The sequence below is a fragment of the Acinonyx jubatus genome, chromosome B2, assembly GCF_027475565.1.
Source record: "Acinonyx jubatus isolate Ajub_Pintada_27869175 chromosome B2, VMU_Ajub_asm_v1.0, whole genome shotgun sequence".
NCBI classification, from domain to species: Eukaryota; Metazoa; Chordata; class Mammalia; order Carnivora; family Felidae; genus Acinonyx; species Acinonyx jubatus.
In genome coordinates, this window is record NC_069385.1 from 73,009,108 (window position 1) to 73,030,780 (window position 21,673).

The window sequence follows — 21,673 nt, forward strand, 5'->3', positions numbered from 1 at the left end:
TGTCTATATTTGTTGGCCTGACCCATACTTTGATATTAGACAGATTCAAATTGGTCTTGAAACTCTGAAACCCTCCATGATTTGCAATAAAAGTTCATAGCAGCACTTTCACCATGATTAGTCTTCTAAAATCTCAAATAATCCCTAGCCAACACCTGAATTAACATTCAGCTTCTGAGCATCCCACGTCAATGCTGGTACTTATGTGTTTCTTAGCAGGTAATGATATTGGTATTTTGGGTGTGGTACTTCTTTATTGAGTGGGACTCTTCCCCCCCCCCCCCCCCCGCCTTTTTTTAATTGTAAGATTTAGCCTCCATTGTCTCCTACTGCAAAATACCATTAGGGTTCTCTATTGAGATAACTAGACATGCCCACACACACTCTGAAACAACTTTTAGAACTACTGGGTGGTGCTCAGACATTTTCCCATCTCATTAATCACTTTTCCTTCTTTCCTGCTGATTACAGTCAATAATTGAGGCACAGTACTTTTTCCCATATTGCATATGATGGTCCTTGAAAGCCGAACAAGATTTGATCCCATTTTCCTATGCAATGATAGTCATTTTCTCAGCCCTTTTAATTGAAAACATTGCCTTTACTTGTCTTTCCTTTGTAGTCATAAGGTTCTTTTCACTAGCTTTTCTGATCCTCTTACTGTATTTGCAAATACTGTACATAAGGACTTAAAAGTTGTTGCGTATAGAAGACCTTAAAAACTAAGCAAACACAGCAAACACACATTAGTCTGAGATCAGTACAATAATGGATGTTTTGTGCTGGTAGCCAGAACAGTTGCTGAACTTCACTTTGGAACTTCCCTTCTACATGCCTGTCAGAGTTTGCAAGCTGAAATTCATAAGTATAGGAAACTATCCAGTTATCCAAAGCAGACAGAGGTAGCGAGGCTCGTAAGGATTCTTATTGCTACCAGTTATAACCAGATAATTACCAGGTCTGCAAGGGAGTGACTTATATCCAAGAATTCTTTCACTGGGTACACAAATCAGGAAGTTCTAATTTATTAGTTATTGTTAATGGAAGTGTTCAAAATATCACCCCTGGGGTTTACTTTTAATTTGCTGTTTACACTGGAAAAACTGACGGTATCAGAAGGTACCATTACTTCACTCAAGTTTTAATTGAAACTGGCAATAGTGGTCAATACCAGCTAGACTATTAGTTAAATGAGTAAACCAAACAGCAGATTTTTTTTTTCCCAACAGGTTTGATTATACTAGGAAATAAATACAGATTCTTCTTTGCTAAGGGCAAAGATAGGTGTGAGAGAATTGCATTTAACTAGGACTTATCTAGCAAATTGAAATGAGTTAGTAAAAATGAGTAAGTAAAAATTACTTATGCATCTTCTTTTTGTTTATTTACTTAGACTCTTAACATTTTAAAATGCTTATAATTGCCAAGAATTTTCAATGATGATATGTGGTTGATGATGGGAAAGCAAGAGGGTTGCTCATATAATTTCTAGATAGTAGAGATATAGGCATGATAAATACGGGATTTTCAGCATATGCACAATTTCAGTCAAGTAACCCGTGATTTAAACCTCAACATCCTTGTACATAGATCACCACTAGCTGGGTAACCAATTGACTTGCCTGGAATATATGAGCCGTACGCACAGAAACCAATATCCCTTTGGGGTAGACTGTTCATTGTCCCTTTGTGGTCATTCTCTCTTTCTTCCTCTTATTATAATGTCCCCAATTTTAGCAAGGCACATGGCTGCCCAGCTAGAGATTTACTCTCCTATTCTCTTTTACAACTTGGTGTGGCCATGTGACCTAATAATTGCCAATGGAGTATAAGCAGAAGTTACATGATCCACATAACTTCCTTAAAAGGAAATTACTCTCTACGTCTCTCTCTTCTTTCCTATGGACTGGAATGTTGATATGATGGTGTGTCAGCTCTGGCCATGCAGATGAGAATAAGACCTGGGTGGTGGTGGTGGGGGGGGGGGTGCAGAACCACAGGACAGAATAAAACTGAGTCCCTGGATAATGTTGTGGAGCAGAGTCCCCTACTCACTCTGGGCTGCCCTCCTACCTCCTGACTGTCACATGAAAGAGAAAAAAACTGTCTTGTTTGAACTACTATATTTGGAGGTTTCTTCTTTGAAAGCAGCTTAGACTGAATCCTAATGAATAAAGTCTATTCATTTATTCAATGGGAAATTCTTTTCCTTTCCATAGGGAAGCTTTTTCTAGCATTTTTTTGGAACAAAGTTGGGAAGTTGTATGGTAAGTTTTGGGGAAAAATAAAGTCAGTATTGCACCATGGGAATTAAGAACTTCGGTTTTCTCACTGGGAGAAGATGGCACATTTACATATTCTCTTCTAGGGATATAATCCCATTCACATTAACAGACATTTATTGAGTACCCACTGTGTGTAAAACACTGTAGGAGTCCCTAGGGATACAGAGATGAAACAGACACAGTTCCTGCCCTCAAGGAGCTCACAGTATATTAGGGCAGACAGCAGAAATACAGAAACAAATGCACTATGAGATAGGATGCATATAATAATAGTGACAGAAATGGGGTTCTAAGGAACATAGAGCTGGGGGAGAGGACTCTCATAGTGACAGAGAAGGAAGAAGGATCTCAGGAAGACTTTACAGAAGAGATTGCATTTGAGTTGCATGATAAAGAATTGATGAAATAATGGAAAGCCATGGGGCCAGGTTTCTGAAGCAGTGGGATCAACTGTTAAGGAAATTCAGAGAGCACATAAAATATCCAGACTTTGCTGGAGTATGGGATGGGTGAGAAGAAGTGGTGAGACATAACTCTGGAAAGGTAAATTAAGGTCACATAGTGAAGGAGCCTTGAACATTATACTAAGGAATCCTTATTTATTTTTTATTTTAAATGTTCATTTTTTAAAAAAGAATCTTTACTTTAAACTGATAGGGAAATATTAGAGGATTATAAATACTGTAATTAAAAACCAATGGCATGCTCTGGGATAGTGATTCTCAAACTTTAGTGTGCACCAGAATCTCCTGGAGGGCTTATAAGAGGAAGTTGATGGGCACCCCCCCCTCTGAATTTCTGATTCAGTATGTCTTCAATGGGGCCCTAGACTTTGCATTTTTAACAACTTCCTGGCTGATGCTAATGCTGCTGGTCGGGAACTGCCCCTCTGAAAACCACTGTTCTAGGAAGATGTCTCTGATAGACCACTGTCCTAGGAAGATGTCTCTGATAGACCACTGTCACAGGAAGATATATCTGATAGGTGTGCAGATATGTGGCCACAGAGTGACAGGTGAAGGACTTGAGAGGTAAGATCAGATAAGAAGATTTGGAATGGGTGAAGAAACCAAATTATTGGAGAAGAAGGGATCATATTCAAACATTTCTGTAGAGGTAAACAGATAAGACTATCTGGATGTGAGAGACAAGCCACAAAGAGAGAGGATCACATTTATTTAATATGAATGATAAAAGCATGGTAATCCTGTTATCTGAGGTGGGGAAGGTGGGAGGAGGAGAAGGTTTGAGTGTGGGAAAATGATCCTGAGTTCAGTTTAGAAAAGCTGTGTTTGAGGAACCAACAGACAGTTCATAGGGAGATGTTCACTGGATGTAATTCATGGGTCTGGAATTTGAGGAACACAGAGGTCAGAACTAAAAACACAAATTGAAGAGCCATAGGAATGGACCTCATTGTTAAAATGATGGGATAGGATTGAGTATGGAGACACAGGAGGTAAGAGCTGAGGACAATGCTCCAGGAGAAAGGAAAGGAGACAAAAAATGAGGTGGTTGGAGAAACAGGGGAGTAAAGTATTCTGGAAAGCACAGGCTTAAACAAGAAAGGGAGGCTTAGCTTTTTTTTTTTTTTTTAATGTTTATTTGTTTTGAGAGAGAGTGAGCACGCACATGTGAACAGGGGAGGAGCAGAGAGGGAAAGAGAGGGAGAGGGAGTGAGAGAATTCCAATCAGGTTCTGTGCTGTCAGGGCAGAGCCCAATGTGGGGCTCGACCTCACGAAACTTGAGATCACGACCTGAGCCGAAACCCAAGAGTCTGATGCTTAACCGACTGAGCCACCCAGGCTCCCCTTAGCTGTTTTACCTGATGACAGATTGTGAAGCAGATGAGGACAGAGGGAAGGCCACTATATTTGCCTACTGGGAGATGTGTTTCAGGAGAGCTAGGAAGGGCACACCCAGATGGCAAAGGATGTGAAAGTCAGTGGAAGGTGAGAGGTGGAGCAGAATGAAGGATTGACGAGTGGAGAAGCTCAGGTGGGAGAGACAGGAGAGAGACGAAGCAGGAGCTTGAGTGGGAAGCAGGGTCAGGGGAAGTATACACTAGTGTCCAAGGGACTTGAGCAAATGAAAAGGTGAGATTCAAGAAGAGTGGGGAGAGGAAGGGATGGGAGGTAGGGAGGGGGGAAGTGAGGGAGGAGAGGTATGGGGGAAAGAAGTTGGGGGCAAAGGAGAGAGGTGCAAGATTACAGAAAAGGTTAGAGAGCTTAGATTTAAGGCAAAAACATGGAGGTGGAGAGGGAGCAACTGCAGGTCTTCTCTGTAAACCAAGAAGAGATATGACCCTTGGAGGGTGAAGAGATGAGGAGAAGCTGTGGCTGAGATGAGGAGCAGAGGTGTAGAACAGTCACTGACTTGAGAGTGCACAAGCATTTACAAACTTTCATTCCCTTCTGTCATCACTCGTGACTTAGCGGTAAGCTCCTCCTCGTGACTAGAGCAGTCACCCCAGCTGAGGAGAGGCGCGTGTGGCCTCAGGTCCCATCTGTAGCCTCCTGGCCCCAGGGTGCAGTCTGGCATGGAAGCCACAGAGGTTCCAGGGGTCACAATTTCACACTCATCTCCTTGATGGGTGTAAGCACAGATGTTCAACTTTTGTTTTTCCAAGTGCACACTGGTAATTTAATGAGTAGCATTCTCCAGCACAGTTCTTCAGATAATATATTCCTTCATTTGATCACCCCACCCTGTGAAACTGCTTGTACTCCCACCTGAATCCTGTCAGCATGAGGGAGTGTGTGCGAGGCTTAGGGGGACACTTCTCCGAATAGGAGGAAGTCCAGTGTGCCTGTCAGGTAGTATAGCAACACATGGACCGAAGTATATTTAGGTTATTTTGTATTTGTTTATGTTTCATGTTCATAGTTAAAGACCCAGGAAAGCAGAGGATTCATTCCAGGTTCTCTTTAGAGAATAAGGAAGCGTATTTAATCATGAACTAAAAAGGATACATCAGCTGTACTATTTGCACCTAAAAGGATGTAGTCACAGTAAATGACTTTGGTTCAGGTCTGCAAGCAGATGGCAGCACATCACTTTTTAAAAAATGCTTTATGGAGTCATGCAGTTCCCACTAAAATTTGCACAAATATGGAGCCATGACCCCAGGTTTAATGCCACACGAAGGTAACTTATCAGGTATTTGATTTATAAGTAATAAGAAATTCTGCAAATGAAGATTTATTTTGGCATTCTTTAATTGCAGGATTAACTGAAATGGCTAAAAAAAGTAGTTACTATTTCACCTTATTATTATTTCTATGAAATTTCTGTCTTTATATGATAATGTTTATTTGAAATCATGTACCACAATAAAACCAGAGGTAGAAAACGGCACACCAAATAACAAACCTCAAACAAAACAGAACAAAACAAACAAAAAGACCACACTACTTCACAAAATTTCCTGAACCAACTATGTTCACAAATTGGTAAGTTGCACCCCTTACCCTTGTCCACTCACAAGGCTGGTAAAAGTGATGCTTTTTGGCTTTTTGCAATCTAAGTATGTTCTCGGCACTTAATGAGCTTTTTAAAAGCCAGCTTAAAGTCTTCATTAAAACTTGTGTAGAGCAGAGGGTTGATCAGAGAATTAACATAACCGAGCCACGTCAAAAAATCAGCCACTTCAGAGGACACTGTATAGATGCTCAGACCTACAATCAACTCTTTGATGAAAAATGGCAGCCATGACAAAATGAATGCACCCAAAATCAGTCCTAGGATTCGTGCTGCCTTGCGCTCCCTGGTGCTAGAGATTTGCTGCCGTTCTCCAGGGTGATCTAGATCATTGTCGAAGGAAGGGATCCTGATAGAGGTGTGGATCTTCTCAAACTCTGTGGTAGGGTCTGAGGTGGAGAAATCAGACACACAGAAAGTCTGTGTAAGTTTACAACTCGCAAAAGAATTTTGGCTATCTGTGCTTCTGTTGCTTAAGTGCCGGCTTGATCCTCTTTTCTGGTAAAGGCTCTTGGCTGCATGATAAATACGGTAATACAGAATAAGTATCAAAGTCAAGGGGATATAAAATGCCCCCAGTGTGGAGTAAATGGTGTAGATGACATGGTCATGCTGGATTGTGCACTGACTAGGGCGTGGGCTCAGCTGGCGGTGGCTCCTCCAGAACAGAGGGGGCATGGAGATGAAGATGGAGATGGTCCAGACGGTGAGGATCATCAGCCCAGCCCTCTTGGCCGTCCTCTTCCTGGCATATTCAATAGCATTAGTGATGGCCCAGTACCTGTCCAGGGCAATCACACAGAGATGGAGGATGGAGCAGGTGCAGCAGGTCATGTCCACACTCAGCCACACCTCACAGATGAAGTACCCTAGTTTCCAGCTTTCCATGGCAATGTACATGATGCTCAGGGGCATGACGAGCACTGCCACCAGGAGGTCCGTCACGGCCAGAGAACAGATCAGGTAGTTGGCAGGCTGGTGGAGCTTCTTGGTGGTACAGATGGCCATGATCACGGCCAAATTCAACAACATGGTCAGGGTGGTGATGGTCACCAGAGTCATGGAAATGAGCATCTTCTCAGTGACGGTCTTGGGTCTCACAGCCACACTGGCTTCTGTGGTACAGTTAGTGATATTCATGTTTTCCCTGCTTTGATCTACACTGTGGAGAAGCTATTGGTTATTTTCCCTCAGCTGGAAACTGCTCAGACTTCAGTGCCTCTCATTTATAAGAAGATTGTAGTTTGTTCAGCTTTGTAGTTTCTTATGTTCCATTTTGTATGGGGTAAAAGGAAGCACCACAGCATTTCTTCTGAATGGAGGGTTCCTGGAAAATAGTATGCTACTGGTTAATGAGTGAAAAATCATATTTTTTTCCCTCTGGAAAACATTATCATATTTCAGTATTCGTAAATTCTTTACACATATTTTTGATATAATTTCCTTTTTTATCTGTGGGTTTGAAGTTTATTTTTATTCTTCAAAAGATACCTTTTAAAAATTATAATTGACACACAATGTTACATTAATTTCAGGTGTACAACACAGTGATTCACAAGTTTATTCCTTATGCTGTGCTAACCACAAGTGTAGCTACCAAAAAGATACTTCTTAAAAAGTTAAGTTCCCAAACTCTTTCTCATGAAAACATTACCAACTTTAAAGTCTATCTTGCCACCTGAATTACTTTCTTATTTATATTTATTCATATATATGTAACATTTATATGTAAAAGGATTTTTTTTCTTTACATTTGGAAACATACATTCACATTGTATCATATTTTAGAAATTCAGGGACATTAAAGAAAAAATTATATTGTTTATAATAAGCAGATTTCAAACCAGTTTTATTAAAAAAAATCTTTTTTTTTCCAACGTTTATTTATTTTTGGGACAGAGAGAGACAGAGCATGAATGGGGGAGGGGCAGAGAGAGAGGGAGACACAGAATCGGAAACAGGGTCCAGGCTCTGAGCCATCAGCCCAGAGCCTGACGCGGGGCTCGAACTCACAGACCGCGAGATTGTGACCTGGCTGAAGTCGGACGCTTAACCGACTGCGCCACCCAGGCGCCCCTGAAACCAGTTTTAAAGTTCCATAACAAATTTCAACTCCAAAGATATTTTAATGTCACAATGGAATTGTGCAATTTTGTCTAATTATTTCTGACATTTTACTATCCCACTGTGCATTTCTTTGGAGAAAAAGAGAGAAAAAAAGCATATAACACTACTTTGATGTTTATGGCAAATTGTTCTCAGAGTAATATGGTAAATTGACTGTGAAATAGCATTATCATCAAGGTCAAAGAAATGTACATTAAAAAATGTGTTTAATTTTGGTTAACATTTGTGTTCTTTTAGTATCTATCTATCTATTAGTTGATCAATTGATCAACCTACCTACCTACCATCTATGATCTGTCTGTCTCCTGGATAGCTGTGATTAAGCTGGGCAATCACTGAGATACTGACATTTATTGAATGCATAATTGTAAGGAATTTTAAAAAAGTACAAGAGTCCGCCTTATCTGTAGTTTCGCTTCCGCACTTTCAGTTACCACGGTCTGCAAGCCAATGATCCTTTCTGACGAATCAGCAGGTCAGTAGTATCCTAACAATACGTCACGATGGCTGCGTCATCCACCTCACTTCATCTCATCACGTAGTCATTTTATGTCACATCATCACAAGAAAGGTGAGTACAGCACAGTAAGATATTTTGAGAGACCATATTCACATAATTAAAAACATTTTTAAAAAATGTTTATTTTTTTTTGAGAGACAGAGCACGAGTGGGGGAGGGGCAGAGAGAGAGCGTGACACAGAATCTGAAGCGGGCTCCAGGTTCGGAGCTGTCAGCACGGAGCCTGATTTGGGGCTGGAACTCACAAGCTGTGAGATGATGACCTGAGCTGAAGTCAAGACGCTTAACCGACTGAGCCGCCCAGGTGCCCCACATTAACTGTTATTATAGTATATTGTTATAATTGTTCTATTGTCTATTAGTTATTGTTATTAATCTTTACTAAACCTAACTGATAAATTAAACTTTATCATAGGTATGTAAGTATAGGAAAAAAACATAGTACATACAGAATTTGGTACTACCTGCAATTTCAGGCATTTACTGGAAGTCTTGGAATATATCTCCTGGGATAAGGGGGAGCTACTGTAAACTCAAATATAAATGTATACTCATGAAAACAAGACAATCAAAGTCAACATAGGAATATTCACAGCCAATGGCTGCTGGTCAGAATGCCAATCAAATCCTCTAATTTGTCTCTGTGGGATTCGGTCCAGGAAAACTTCAAAGAAAACTGACATTTTTGCGGTTTTAAGAAGGGACATGGATTGATACGGATTAGGTTTAACAGGCACGATGATGTTAGCAAAGAATGAGGACAGGAACAGGTGAGGCATGTGTAAAATGGAGAGTGGAGTATGTAGGAGTCTTCGGGTGGAATGGGGACTGGAAGTCAGGGGCAGTAATAAAAGTCTCCAGCCATGGTGAGATCTCTCTGGCTCTGGATTTAATTGCTTCTGCCCATTGGGCAAAACCCAAGGAGATGGGGAGATAGTTACCATCTATCCTTTAGATATGGAAAGTAAAAGAAAATGATTTCACTAAAGACCAAAAATGGGGCAGTTGTTTTTAAGACAGTCTTTATTTTTCTGCAGTGAAATGAGATTCATTCTGCCTCTCTGTTGTCATTATGCTTCTACAGCATTTCTGTGGATGTACCCTTTTTTGAAATTCGTATGGTTCTCTAGTTCTTCCATGGGACTTGTTCTGCCAACAATCCCCTCCTTTTTGTAAATTAAATGTTTTCGTCTCCACTGGTTATTTACCCTTCTTTTATAATCAGTTTAAACTTACATTTATATCTAAGACAGGTTGTAGCATTGAAAGTATATGGGCTTTGGAATCAGGGAGACCCGGGTTGTTGCTGAGCCATCATCAGCTTGGGGCAATCTCACTACATTTCCCCCTGTGTCTCACGTGTTTATTTCTCTGTCCAACCCCTTTCTCTTTAAATGAAGGAATGTTCTTTTTTTTCTGCAAAAATTAATCCTAAGTTATGTTTTTCTTGAGTTCTTGAGGTTTGTTGGGAGAGCAGTTCTAAATAAAAAGGCTTTTCCATTCTGATCAGAAGATTGAGAGTTTGGAGAGTAGCATGGAGAAGAGACAGAAAACTTCAGAAGTTTTAGTTTGATAATAGAGATAATTAGGAAATGTTATTTTCAAAGCATCAAGTAAAACAAAAATCAAATAATTCAGCTTTATCAAGCTTTTAAAAGCTGCTCTAGGGGCGCCTGGGTGGCTCAGTCAGTTATCCCTTGATTTCAGTTCAGGTCATGGTCTCAGGATTCGTGAGTTTGAGCCCCGCATTGGGCTCTGCTGACAGCAGAGACTCTGACTGGGATTCCTCCCCTGACTCACTCTCTCTGCCCCTCCCTGCTCTCTCTGTCTCTCTCAAAGTAAATAAATAAACGTTAAAAAAAATTAAAAGCTTCTCTATTTATCTGAGCTTCCATACATCCTGTCATTTCTCCAGTGACATCATTTTCTTCCTTATTTTGTCACTATTTATTTTTCATTCCCCCCCAGAAGACTATACATTCTGGAGGGTGGGATGTATGCCTGATTCATCTTTTTAGCTGCCTTCAGTTAAATTAGCAAAAACATTACTGGTTGAGGCTATATTGTCAGCTCTTTAATGTGACTCCCTGGTTTATTTTGTGCCCAGGCCTTTCAGAATAGAAGTTGAGTGTTGTATCCTTGTGTTGTCAGTCACTCCAAATTCCTGCACACATCCAGCTTTCCATCTTTTATCTTTTTTTCATTTAACATATATCTTAAAGTTTGTTCCATAACACCATATGGAACGCAGTCTTTCGAATCACTGGGTGGGATGACATGGGAGCAATTACAGATTGAACAAGTCTGAGAACTGCACCTTGGAGCTTTTCACTAATCAAAGGTCAGGAAGGAAAGGAGGAACCAGTGAAACAGAGGAGAATAGCTCTTGAGGTGGAGGAGAATGATGGAGATAATCCCAAGACCAAGTGAAGAAAGTGCATGAAAAGCAATCAGCTGTGTAAGTGCTGCTGACAGGTGGTGGGTGACGGGGACTTGATCATTGGGCTGGGCAATGTGGATGACACTGATGACCTTGACAGGACCCATTTGGTGCAGTGGTGGAGATGAAAGTCTGAATGTGGTAGTTTCAAGAAAGAATGGGAAGAAAGGAAATAGAGGATTGGATAAGAACAAGTATTTCAAGAGTTTTGCCTTTGAAAAGGGGAACAGAGAAATAAGGTAGCTATGGGGGGAGATGTGGGGTCAAGGTTGTTTTCTTTTTAGGATGAGAGATTGTCTTTTTAAACTGGACTGTTTACAGTTTTCTTTGCTGCTACACCCAATATACTTTATATTGGGGCAGAGAGCATTTCTGGAGTGAGTGAAATGTAAAAGAGGAAGGAGGAAAGCAGTGATGGAATAGGCAGGGAGTCAGTGGGGTGGGGGCACCAGGTAGGTAGAATTCTCTGAGCAATTTCAGGGATTACATTGGGGATCATGAAAGGGAAAAAGATATAGCCATACTCAGGAAATGATCCAACTTCAATTGTCTTGGTTCCTTTACCTTGTTAAGGAAATAGCACATGGTTTTATAATCACTAGCAATTCCTTAGGAGGTAGTATGATTTCTTTTTTTTTTCTTTTTTCTTTTTTTAAAATTTTTTCTAGAGGTAGTATGATTTCTAATTAGAACAATGCTTGTTAAATATCCCCCCAAAATTTAAGTCTCTTTTGCCTTTAACATAGTAGGAGAGGAGGAACTATGTAACACTTAACTCAAAACACATGCTGCAGAACAATCCAAACACTAATATCAGTACACCAAGCTTGCGTTAGTCCACTGGGATGCAAAATTAACTGCAATAATCACAGCTAAAAATGGACATATCCTATCAGGAGTTAATGGGGGGAGGTTTATAAAATTTAGTTTCTGTTCTGATTATGACATGGAAAATACCAGTGCAGCCCAAAGCCATATTTAAATAGTTTTTCATTGAAATTACAAATAGGGAGAATCACTGTAAACCAAATGGGTCGGGGTATACTGCTTTCATTTACTGAGATGCTTCAGAGCCTCTGATTTAGTATACTACCCCAGTGGCAGAACACCAGGGATAGGTCATGAGTGCACTCATTTTTACATTAAATTTAATTAATTAATTAATTAATATTTATTTATTTATTTATTTGAGAGAGCAAGAGAGAGAGAGAGCTGTGAGGAGGGGAGGGGGCAGAGGAGAGAGAGAGAGAATCTTTTTTTTTTTTTTTCAGTATATGAAATTTATTGTCAAATTGGTTTCCATACAACACCCAGTGCTCATCCCAAAAGGTACCCTCCTCAATACCCATCACCCACCCCCCCCCACCCCCCATCAACCCTCAGTTTGTTCTCAGTTTTTAACAGTCTCTTATGCTTTGGCTCTAGAGAGAGAGAATCTTAAGAAGGCTCCATGCTCAGCTTGGAGCCCAATGCAGGACTTGATCCCATGGCCCTGGGATCATGACCTGAGTTGAAATCAAGAGTTGGATGCGCAACTGAATGAGCCACCCATGCACCTCTAGCACACTTATTTTTTAATTTAATTTTTTAATGTTTATTTATTTTTGAGAGAGACAGAGACAGAGCATGAGAAGGGGAGGGGCAGAGAGAGATGGAAACACAGAATCTGAAGCAGGCTCCAGGCTGTGAGCTGTCAGCACAGAGCCTGATGTGGGGCTTGAACTCACAGACTGTGAGATCATGACCTGAGCCGAAGTCATATGCTTAACCGACTGAGCCACTCAGGTGGTAAGATTTCACCATCTTACGTAGTCTTGGTTTTCAACAACTCTTTTTAAAAAAAAATTTTTTTAATGTTCATTTGTTTTTGAGAGAGAGACAGAGACAGAGCGCAAGCGGGGGAGGGGCAGACAGAGAGAGGGAGACACAGAATCCAAAGCAGGCTCCAGGCTCCGAGCTGTCAGCACAGAGCCCGACGCGGGGCTTGAACCCACCAACCATGAGATCATGACCTGAGCCAAAGTGGGAGGCTTAACCAACTGAGCCACCCAGGCACCCCAGTTTTCAACAACTCTTTATGATTTACCATAAATATTCTTTCATTTCTTCTTTGATTATTTTCATTTTGCCCTAATTTCTTCAAATAATCAAATTTAAAAAATCTCTAATGTAGGATCTAAGAAATAAAACACACAAAACAACACAAAACACACTCTACTACAGAGAACAAACTGGTGGTTGCCAGAGGGGAGGAGAATGGGAGGATGAAGTACGTGCAGGGGATTAAGAGGTATAAACTTCCAATAATAAAATGAGTAAATCATGGGATATGAAGTGCAGCATTAAGGAATATAGTCAATAATATTGTAGTAACTATGTATAGTGATAGATGGTAATGAGACTTACCATGGTGACCACTTAATAATATATATAAATGTTGAATCACTATGTTGTATACCTGAAACTAATATTGTATAGCACGTCAACTATACTTCAATAAAAAAAGAAAAAAATCTTCAATGGGTGCTAATTTCTTTTTTTTTTTTTTTTTTTTTTCAGATTTTGGGAGTAGCTGCTTGCCCTCATATAGAGAGATAATTTTATCTCTCTAATTGTTTTAAATTCACTTCCTCAGCCTTCATAAAGCTTCTCCTTGGCCTGTTATAGGAAAGAAAGGGGTACATAGTAGTTTCTCGGTTTGTTCTTCAATGAGAGCAAAGGAAGGTGCACAGGAGATACTGGATTGTGGAGTTCATTGTTTTTTTTCTTGTTTATGTAAACTGTGATTGAGACATGACATGTGATTATTATGAGGTTATTATATTCATAATAACAGGAAAATACTATCATTGTAAAAAACAAAACAATACATAGAGTTTTAGGAGATGTTTATATATTCTGGACACAAGTCTTTTGTCAGAAGAATGTTTTGTGAACATTTTCTTCTATTCTAGCTTTGCTTTTATGTTTTTTAATGATCTCTTTTGATGAGAAGATTTTAATTTTGATGAAGTCTAAGTTATCTATTTTTTCTTTATGATTAGAGCTTCCTGTGTCAAAGAAATGACTTCAAGTTCACAAAAATGTTTTTCTGTATTTTCTTCTAGAAGATTAAAATCTTTAGCTTTCATGTGGGAAGAGGTCATCAGGGGACATGACCACTGATTGACGTGTAAGCTGGATCCAGACAACCAGAGGCATCTCACCACCTACTTTCCCCTATCCTTGGAACGTGTGCTCAGTCTACCCATTCCCATAGTGGGAACCGTTTTGAAGGATGCAGCCTTGAGAGAACAATTTGTAGATGAGACTGTCTGGATGGAATGCATTATTGAACCCAGGTAAGGCTTCTATATAAAGATTCTGGAGGATGGGTGTGGAGGTCTACTCTTCTCATGGACAGACAAGCCTCCTGTGTAATTTTCCTTTCCTATTAAACCTGCCGCCTACCAATCTGGAGTGGTCTGTCTCTTAGACTCTCCTTGCCCTCCATTCAGGGGCCAATTTCAGATTTCAACTGAGAAATTCCCGAATTTGTAAACCAACAGTTCATGATCTATCTTGAATACATTTTAGCATTTGGATATGAGGTAAGTGTTGAGGTTTATCTTTTTTCCCAATATGGGTATCTGGTTATTTCAGCAACTTTTGTAGGAAAGACTTTATTTCCCCAATTGAAATGCTTTGGTGTCTTTGTCAAAAATCAGTCAACTATATGTGTCACTCTATTCTTTTTTTTTTAATGTTTGTTTGTTTATTTATTTATTCATTCATTTTTGAGGGAGAGAGAGAGAGAGAGAGCGAGGGAGAGGCAGGGAGAGGCCTGTATTTTTTATTTAATTTTTAAATTTGAGTATAGTTGACACACGTTACATTAGTTTCAGGTGTACAGTGTAGTGATTTGACAAGTTTATATGTTATGCTATGCTCACCACAAGTGTAGCTATCATTTGTCACTACACACTGCTGTTACAACATCATTGACTGTATTCCTTATGTTGTGCCTTTTATTCCCATGACTTATTTATTTTGTAACTGGAATCTTCTATCTCTCACCCATTCACCCATTTTACCTATCCCACACACCCACCATCCCTCTGGAAATCATCAGTTTGTTCTCTGTATTATAGGTCTGATTGTCCTTTTTGTTTGTTTAATCATTTGTTTTGTTTTTAAGATTCCACATATGAGTGAAATCATATGGTATTTGTCTTTCTCAGTCTGACTCATTTTACTTAGCATAATACCCTCTAGGTCTATCCATGATGTCACAAATGGCAAACAAAACAAAACAAAACTCAACCTTTTTTATTGCTGCATAATATTCCATCGTGTATATCTATATCTGTATCTATATCTATCTATTTATCTGTATCTATGCAACATCTTTTTATGTATTTGTGTGTCAGTGGACACTTGGGTTGCTTCTATATGTTGGCTATTATAAATAATGCTGCAATAAACCTAAGGGTGTATAAATTGGTAGCATTTCTATAAACTAATAATCAAGTAGCAAAAAGAGAAATATCCCTATGCATTATAATATTTTTGATGTTTTTGTAAATGGTACTTGTATTTCAATTTCCATTTTTATTTTTTGCATAGGGAAATACAGTGGATTTCTGGATATTGATTTTCAATCTGTGATCTTGTTAAATACTCTTATCGATCCTAGTGGATATTTTGTAGATTCTTATGATCTTTCTGTGAAAACAATCATTTCATTTGCAAACAGAGACAGTTTTATTTCTTCTGGTTTATTCCTTTTATTTCTTTGTCTTGCCATGTTATACTGACTAGTACTACAGTGAAATGCTGAATAGGGGGTGCCTGTTTGGCTCAGTCAGTTGAGCATCTAACTCTTTTTAGATTTTGGCTCAGGTCATGATTCCAGGGTCTTGGGATTGAGCCCCACATTGGGCTGTATGTTGAGTGTGGAGCCTGCTTAAGATTCTCTTTCTGTCAGGCTGCCTGGGTGGCTTAGTCCGTTAAGCATCTGACTTTGGCTCAGTTCATGATCTCATGGTTTGTGGGTTCGAGCCCCACATTTGGGCTCTGTGCTATCAGCACAGAGCCCGGAACCTGTTTCAGATTCTGTGTCTCCCTCTCGCTCTCTCTGCCCTCCCTCCCTTACTCACACTCGGCCTCTCTCTCTCAAAAATAAATAAACAGTAAAAAAAAAAATAAAAAAAAGATTCTCTTTCTCTCAAGACAAATATATTACTTCACTCATATGAGTACTTTAAGATACAAAACAGATGAACATAAGGGAAGGGAAGTAAAAAGAATATAAAACAGGGAGGGGGACAAAACATAAAAGACTCTTAAATATAAAGAATAAACAGAGGGTTACTGGAAGGATTGTGGGAGGGGTGATGGTATAAATGGATAAGGGACATTAAGGAATATATTCCTGAAATCATTGTTGCACCATATGCTAACTAACTTGGATGTAAATTAAACACTAAATAAATAAAAAAAAATTCTCTTTCTCTCTCTCACCCTTCCCTGCTTGTGTGCTGTCTCTAAATAAATAAATAAATAAATAGTCCTTTAAAAAATGCTGATTAGAAGTGGTAAGGGCAGACATTCTTATCTTCTTCCCAATATACATGGGGGAAATGTTCATCATTTATCATTAATGTATTAACTACAAGTTTTTCTTAGATACCTTTTATTAGTTTGAAGAAAGTTTCTTCTATTCCTAAATTGCTGCTAGTTTTTATAATAAGTGGGCATTTAATTTAATCAAATGTATTTTTCAACTACTGAGATGGTTTTGTGATTTCTTTATTCTGTTAATGTGGTGAATCACAGTAATTGATTTTTGGATGTTAAAACAATCTTGCAGTCTTGGAAAAACTTCCAAGTCTTGGAAAAACATCATAATTAGTTTCGATGTATTGTTTTTTAAAAAAACATCTATTGCTGACTTTGATTTGCTATTTTTTGTTAAGGAGTTTTGCATTTATGTTAAGGAGTGATATTTGTCTGAAAATTTCTTTTCTTGTATTAATTTGTGAGTTTTGGTATCAAGGCTATGCTGTCTTTTAAAAAATGAGTTTAAAAATTTTTCTGAAGGGTTTTGAGAAATATCAATGTCATTTCTTTTGTGAATATTTGATGGAATGTACTTGTGGATCTCTTTGGAACTTGAGTTTCCCTTGTGGAAGATTTTTAAGTACAAATTCTTTACTCAAATAAAAAAAAACCCCATAAACAGCAACACCAAAACACCATATATTGGGCTTTATGGGATTTCTATTTATTCTTGTGTCACTTTTGGTAACTTATATCCTTTAAGGAATTTTTCCATTTAATCTTAGTTTAATTAACTAAGAATTTAATCTTAGTTGTCAAATTCATAGTCATAAGGTTAGTCATAATATTCCTTTCATGTTCTTTTAATGCCTGTAATATCTTTGTGATATTCTTTCATTCTTGCTATTGGTTTGATCAATCTAGGTAAGGATTTTTCAATTGCATTAATCTTTACAAAGAATCAGCTTCTGAATGACTTGGTTTTCTCTATTATCTATTCTTTAATTACTTTTAGCCTTTATATTTATTATTTCCTTCCTTTCCTTACCTTGGTTTAACTCACTCTTCTTTTTCTAGTCTCTTAATGTAGAAGCTAACAAAATTAGTTTAGAACTTTTTCACCAACAATGTAAGCATTTAGAATTATAAATTTTGCTCTAAGCACTATTTTAGCTGCACTCTATACATTTTAGTATTTGTATTTTCATTATTGTTTAGTCAGAAATATTTTCTAATATCTTCGTGGTTTCTTATTTGGCTTATGCGACATTTAGGAGTGCACTTCTTAACTTCAAAAATAAGGATTTTATATGTTCTTTTAAAATTGACTTTTAATTCCGTCATACTCAGGCTTATAAAACATTGTATGATTTCAGTCATTTGAAATTTATTCAGACTTATTTTATGGCTCAGCTTATAGTCTCTGTGGTGATGTTATGTGTATGTTAAAGAGAATGTATATTCTGTGATTCTTCCATGTTATTTGCTTGACAGAATTGTTCAAATTTTTTATACCTTTGCCGATGTTTTGTCAACTTTCTGTCAATTGTTGAGAGAAGTGTTAAAATCTGTAACTATAATTTTAGATATGCTAATCTCCTCTTTTGGTTAGGTCAATTTTTGAGTCATGTATTTTGAAAGTAAGTTATTAGATATATACTCATTTAGAATTGCTGTCTTCTTGATGAATTGACCGTTATATCATTATATACCTCTGTTTGTCCCCAGTGTTCTATGTTCTGATGTTTACTTTGTATGATTTTAATAAAGCAACTCCAGCTTTCTTTTAATTAATGTTTGCATGGTATATCTTCTTCTATACTTTTACTTTTAACCTATCTATGTCTTTATACTTAGTGGGTTTCTTATAGATAGCCTCTATCTATAAGATATAGATATCTTATAGATAGCCTCTTGCATTTTTGTCCAGTCTTTCTCTGCCTTTTAATTAGGATGTTTAGATTATTTACACATAATGTAATTATTGATTTGCTTGTTTTTAATTCTATCATCTTTGTATTTACTTTCTATTTAATCAAGTATCCTTTTGTTTGATTTTTTTAGCACTTTATGATTTTCAGCATCCAAGTTCTGTGCATGTGATGGTAAATTTATACCTAAGCATCTTACTAGTTTTTTCTGGAGGGATTGTAAATGGCATTGTTTCTTTAATTTCAGGTCTGACACGTTTATTTTTAGGATACAGAAATGTGATTTGTGTTTTGATCTTGCTTACTCACCTATTAGTTATAGGACTCTTTTGGTAGACTGGTGTTTTCTGCATAGATGATCATGTCATTTGCAAATAGGAACACTTTCTTCTTTCTTATCTGTATTGATTTTCTTGCCTTTTTGAATAGCTAGACCTTCCAGTACTATATTGATTATCAGTAGTGAGAGCATCCTTCTTTAGCTTCTCCCTACCTTAGGGAGAAAGCATCCATTCTTTCCTTGTTAACAGAAGAGGGATCATTTTTGGGGAATGGAAGGTGAGCATAAGTGGTATGTGCCATTTCTCGGCCTGGTGTACAAAAACTTTTAATGTACTATCCTAGCTCTCAATCTCCATCCACTAGTGGATGGGATGGAAGTATCCTGGGGGGGGGTGTCTCTGAATGATGAGGTGGGGCAGAATGCAACCCCTTCTCCTTCTGACTTGCATTAGATGGTGATATAAATGAGAAATAGCATTTTACTGTGTTAAGTCACTGATACTTTGGGGCTTATCACTTAAAGGAACTAATTATTTACCTTAAGTAACACATCCTTGAGTGATTTAATCTCTGGATGTTTGGTTTTACAACCTGAAAAATGAGGATAATTATATCGACCTCACATATTTATAGAAAAAAAGGAAATGAGACAGCATTTGCCAAAGTGCTTGCACATTTCCTGTAACGTGAGATACTCAATAAACATTTGTTCAGTCTCCTGTTTGCTGAGCATACTCATATGTAGATATACTAATGGGTTTGTTATCTTCATATTGAACTAAAAGGTACTTACTAGTGTTTGTGTCTTTGAATATTTAATCCATCCCTTTAAAATGTATTCTTCAGCAATAAAAGTGATGAAACAAAATGTAAACCTCATATATACTGATCAGAATATTATGCATTTGTCAGTCCCCCTAACATAGAATTCATAGTTGAATTTGACTTTAAGGACTGTTTTTAAGAAAATTCATATCACATGTATTACAGGTTATGCTCATGCCTTTCTTGTATCTTTTGGAAACACAATTATATGAAAAGATGAGGAGAAAAAGAGCAAGGAAGTTTTCCCCATCTATATAAAATTTATGTGGAAAGCAGATATATGCCTTTTTTTAACCAAGTCACTTCCATTCATTCACAAAGTCATTTTGAAGGGATTATTGTTTAGAAGACAAATCCAAAAAGATGTCCAAAGGAAGAGATGGTTGAGATTTCTTTGACAAAGCTAAGGGATTTAGGTGATGAGTGAGGATGGGGGTGTGGTGGAGTTTAGGTTGGGACTGAAACCTTCCAGGTTGAAAGCAGAGGATGGCCTGTGTGGGAAAAGGCCTTTTCTTGGGAAAAGGAAGTAATTTAGAGAACTGGGTGGCAGGAAGGGGCTATGATTTATGGGCAAAATGATTTTACTATTTTGGAGATGATAATATAAATTTCAGATATTGTTATAATATCCTAGATAACTTCTGGAGTAAAGAGAATTTAGAGAAGTTTCTCAATTTTGAAGGTTTGTCTAAAACTTATGTTTTTAATTTGAGTCTTTTATGGTATTAAACATAGACACTATTGTATAGCTAGCACACTTTTGTTTCTTTGAAATCTGGTTAGTTTACTGGTTTGGGCTTTTACCTTAGTACTTTTGCTGACCTATAAAGGAGAGCCTCAATTTTTGTTATGTTCAGAACACATTCTGTTTCTCAGATTACTACAAATAATTATTATAAATAATACTCAGGTTATTCAGTGAAGAACAAACATTGCTTTTTCCTTTTTTAAAAAAGTTTATTTATTTTGAGAGACAGAGAGAGAGAGAGTGGGACTGGGGCAGAGAGAGAGGGAGACAGCAAATCCCAAGCAGGCTCCACAGTGTCAGTGCAGAGCCCCATGCAGGGCTTGAACTCAAAAACCACGAGATCGTGACCTGCGCCAAAGTCAGATGCTTAACCGACTGAGCCACCTAGGCGCCCTGACATTGCTTTTCCTTTTATTGTGCAGTGTGCTGTTTCCACTCCACCCCTGGCTGTTAAACTCATTCAGCTTCCCCAAACCTTTTTTAAAATGTGCGTCTTGGATTGGGCAATGCATTAGCTATAGAATTCTGCCATGCTTCAGACAGACAGCATATGATGAGATATTTGTACCATCTAGTTTTTTTTTACATAAACTTTTTGTTTCGGTATAATTTTATATTTATAGAGAAGTTGTGAAGATAGTACAGAGTTCCTGTATATCCATCACCCAGTTTTACCCATTGTTAACATCTTACATTACAGAGTACATTTATCAAAACTAAGAAAGCAACATTATTCATCACTATTAACTAAACTCCAGACCTTAGTTGGATTTAACCAGCTTTTCCATTAATGCCTTCTTTCTGTTTCATTGCAGGACACATCATAGTTAGTTGTCACATTTTCCTAGTCTCCTCCGGTCTGTGATAATTTCTCACTCTGCTTGATTTGCATGACTTTGATGGTCTTGAGTACTGGCCAAGTATTTTTTAGAATGTCTCCTGATCTTGGTTTGTCTGATGTCTTTATCATGGTTAGACTGGGGTTATGGGATTTGGGAAGAATACCTTCTCATTACCTCACATCAGAGTACATCATATCCACATGGCATTACTGGTGATGTTAACCTTCATCACTTGGTTAAGGCAGCTCTCTCCAGGACTCTCCACAGCAAAGGGACTGTTTTTCCCTTTCCCTGCTCTAATTTTTGGGAGTGAGTCACTGAGTGTAGCTCACCCTCAAGGATAGGGAATTAAGCGCCACCTCCTGGAGGGGAGAATATGTGTATATTTTATTTAGAATTCTTCTGTGGGGAAGATTTGTCTCTCCTCTACCATTTATTCTACTTATTCAGTAATTTATATTTGTACTTATATGTCTGTACATTTATGACTCAGTCCAAAGAAAACCATAGCCTCTAGTTTTGGGACAATTATCTTTATAAAAGTGCTGTTGATGCCTAGTTACATTATTTGTTTATCAATATAGACTTATGAATATTTATTTTAAACTTTTTAATTGAATACTGCATTATTTTGCTGCTTAAATTGTTCCA

The 21,673-nt window shown here is 38.0% G+C and overlaps 1 protein-coding gene and 1 long non-coding RNA gene across 2 annotated transcripts in view; one reads left to right on the forward strand and one right to left on the reverse strand.

Moving 5' to 3' along the window:
- Nucleotides 1–3,904: 3,904 nt before the first annotated feature.
- The window catches only part of HTR1E (5-hydroxytryptamine receptor 1E), an 86,142-nt gene continuing 68,373 nt past the window's right edge, over nucleotides 3,905–21,673 (reverse strand). The window contains exon 2 of the mRNA XM_015069516.3: nucleotides 3,905–7,093. Coding sequence (XP_014925002.1) covers nucleotides 5,809–6,906 — 1,098 coding nt within the window. The 5' untranslated portion in view covers nucleotides 6,907–7,093 and the 3' untranslated portion in view covers nucleotides 3,905–5,808. The remainder of the gene's footprint in view (nucleotides 7,094–21,673) is intronic.
- Nucleotides 8,381–21,673, forward strand: part of LOC113598499 (uncharacterized) — a 190,929-nt gene continuing 177,636 nt past the window's right edge. Inside the window, exons 1-2 of the long non-coding RNA XR_003419124.2 lie at nucleotides 8,381–8,464; nucleotides 13,961–14,194. This is a non-coding gene — a long non-coding RNA (uncharacterized LOC113598499). The remainder of the gene's footprint in view (nucleotides 8,465–13,960; nucleotides 14,195–21,673) is intronic.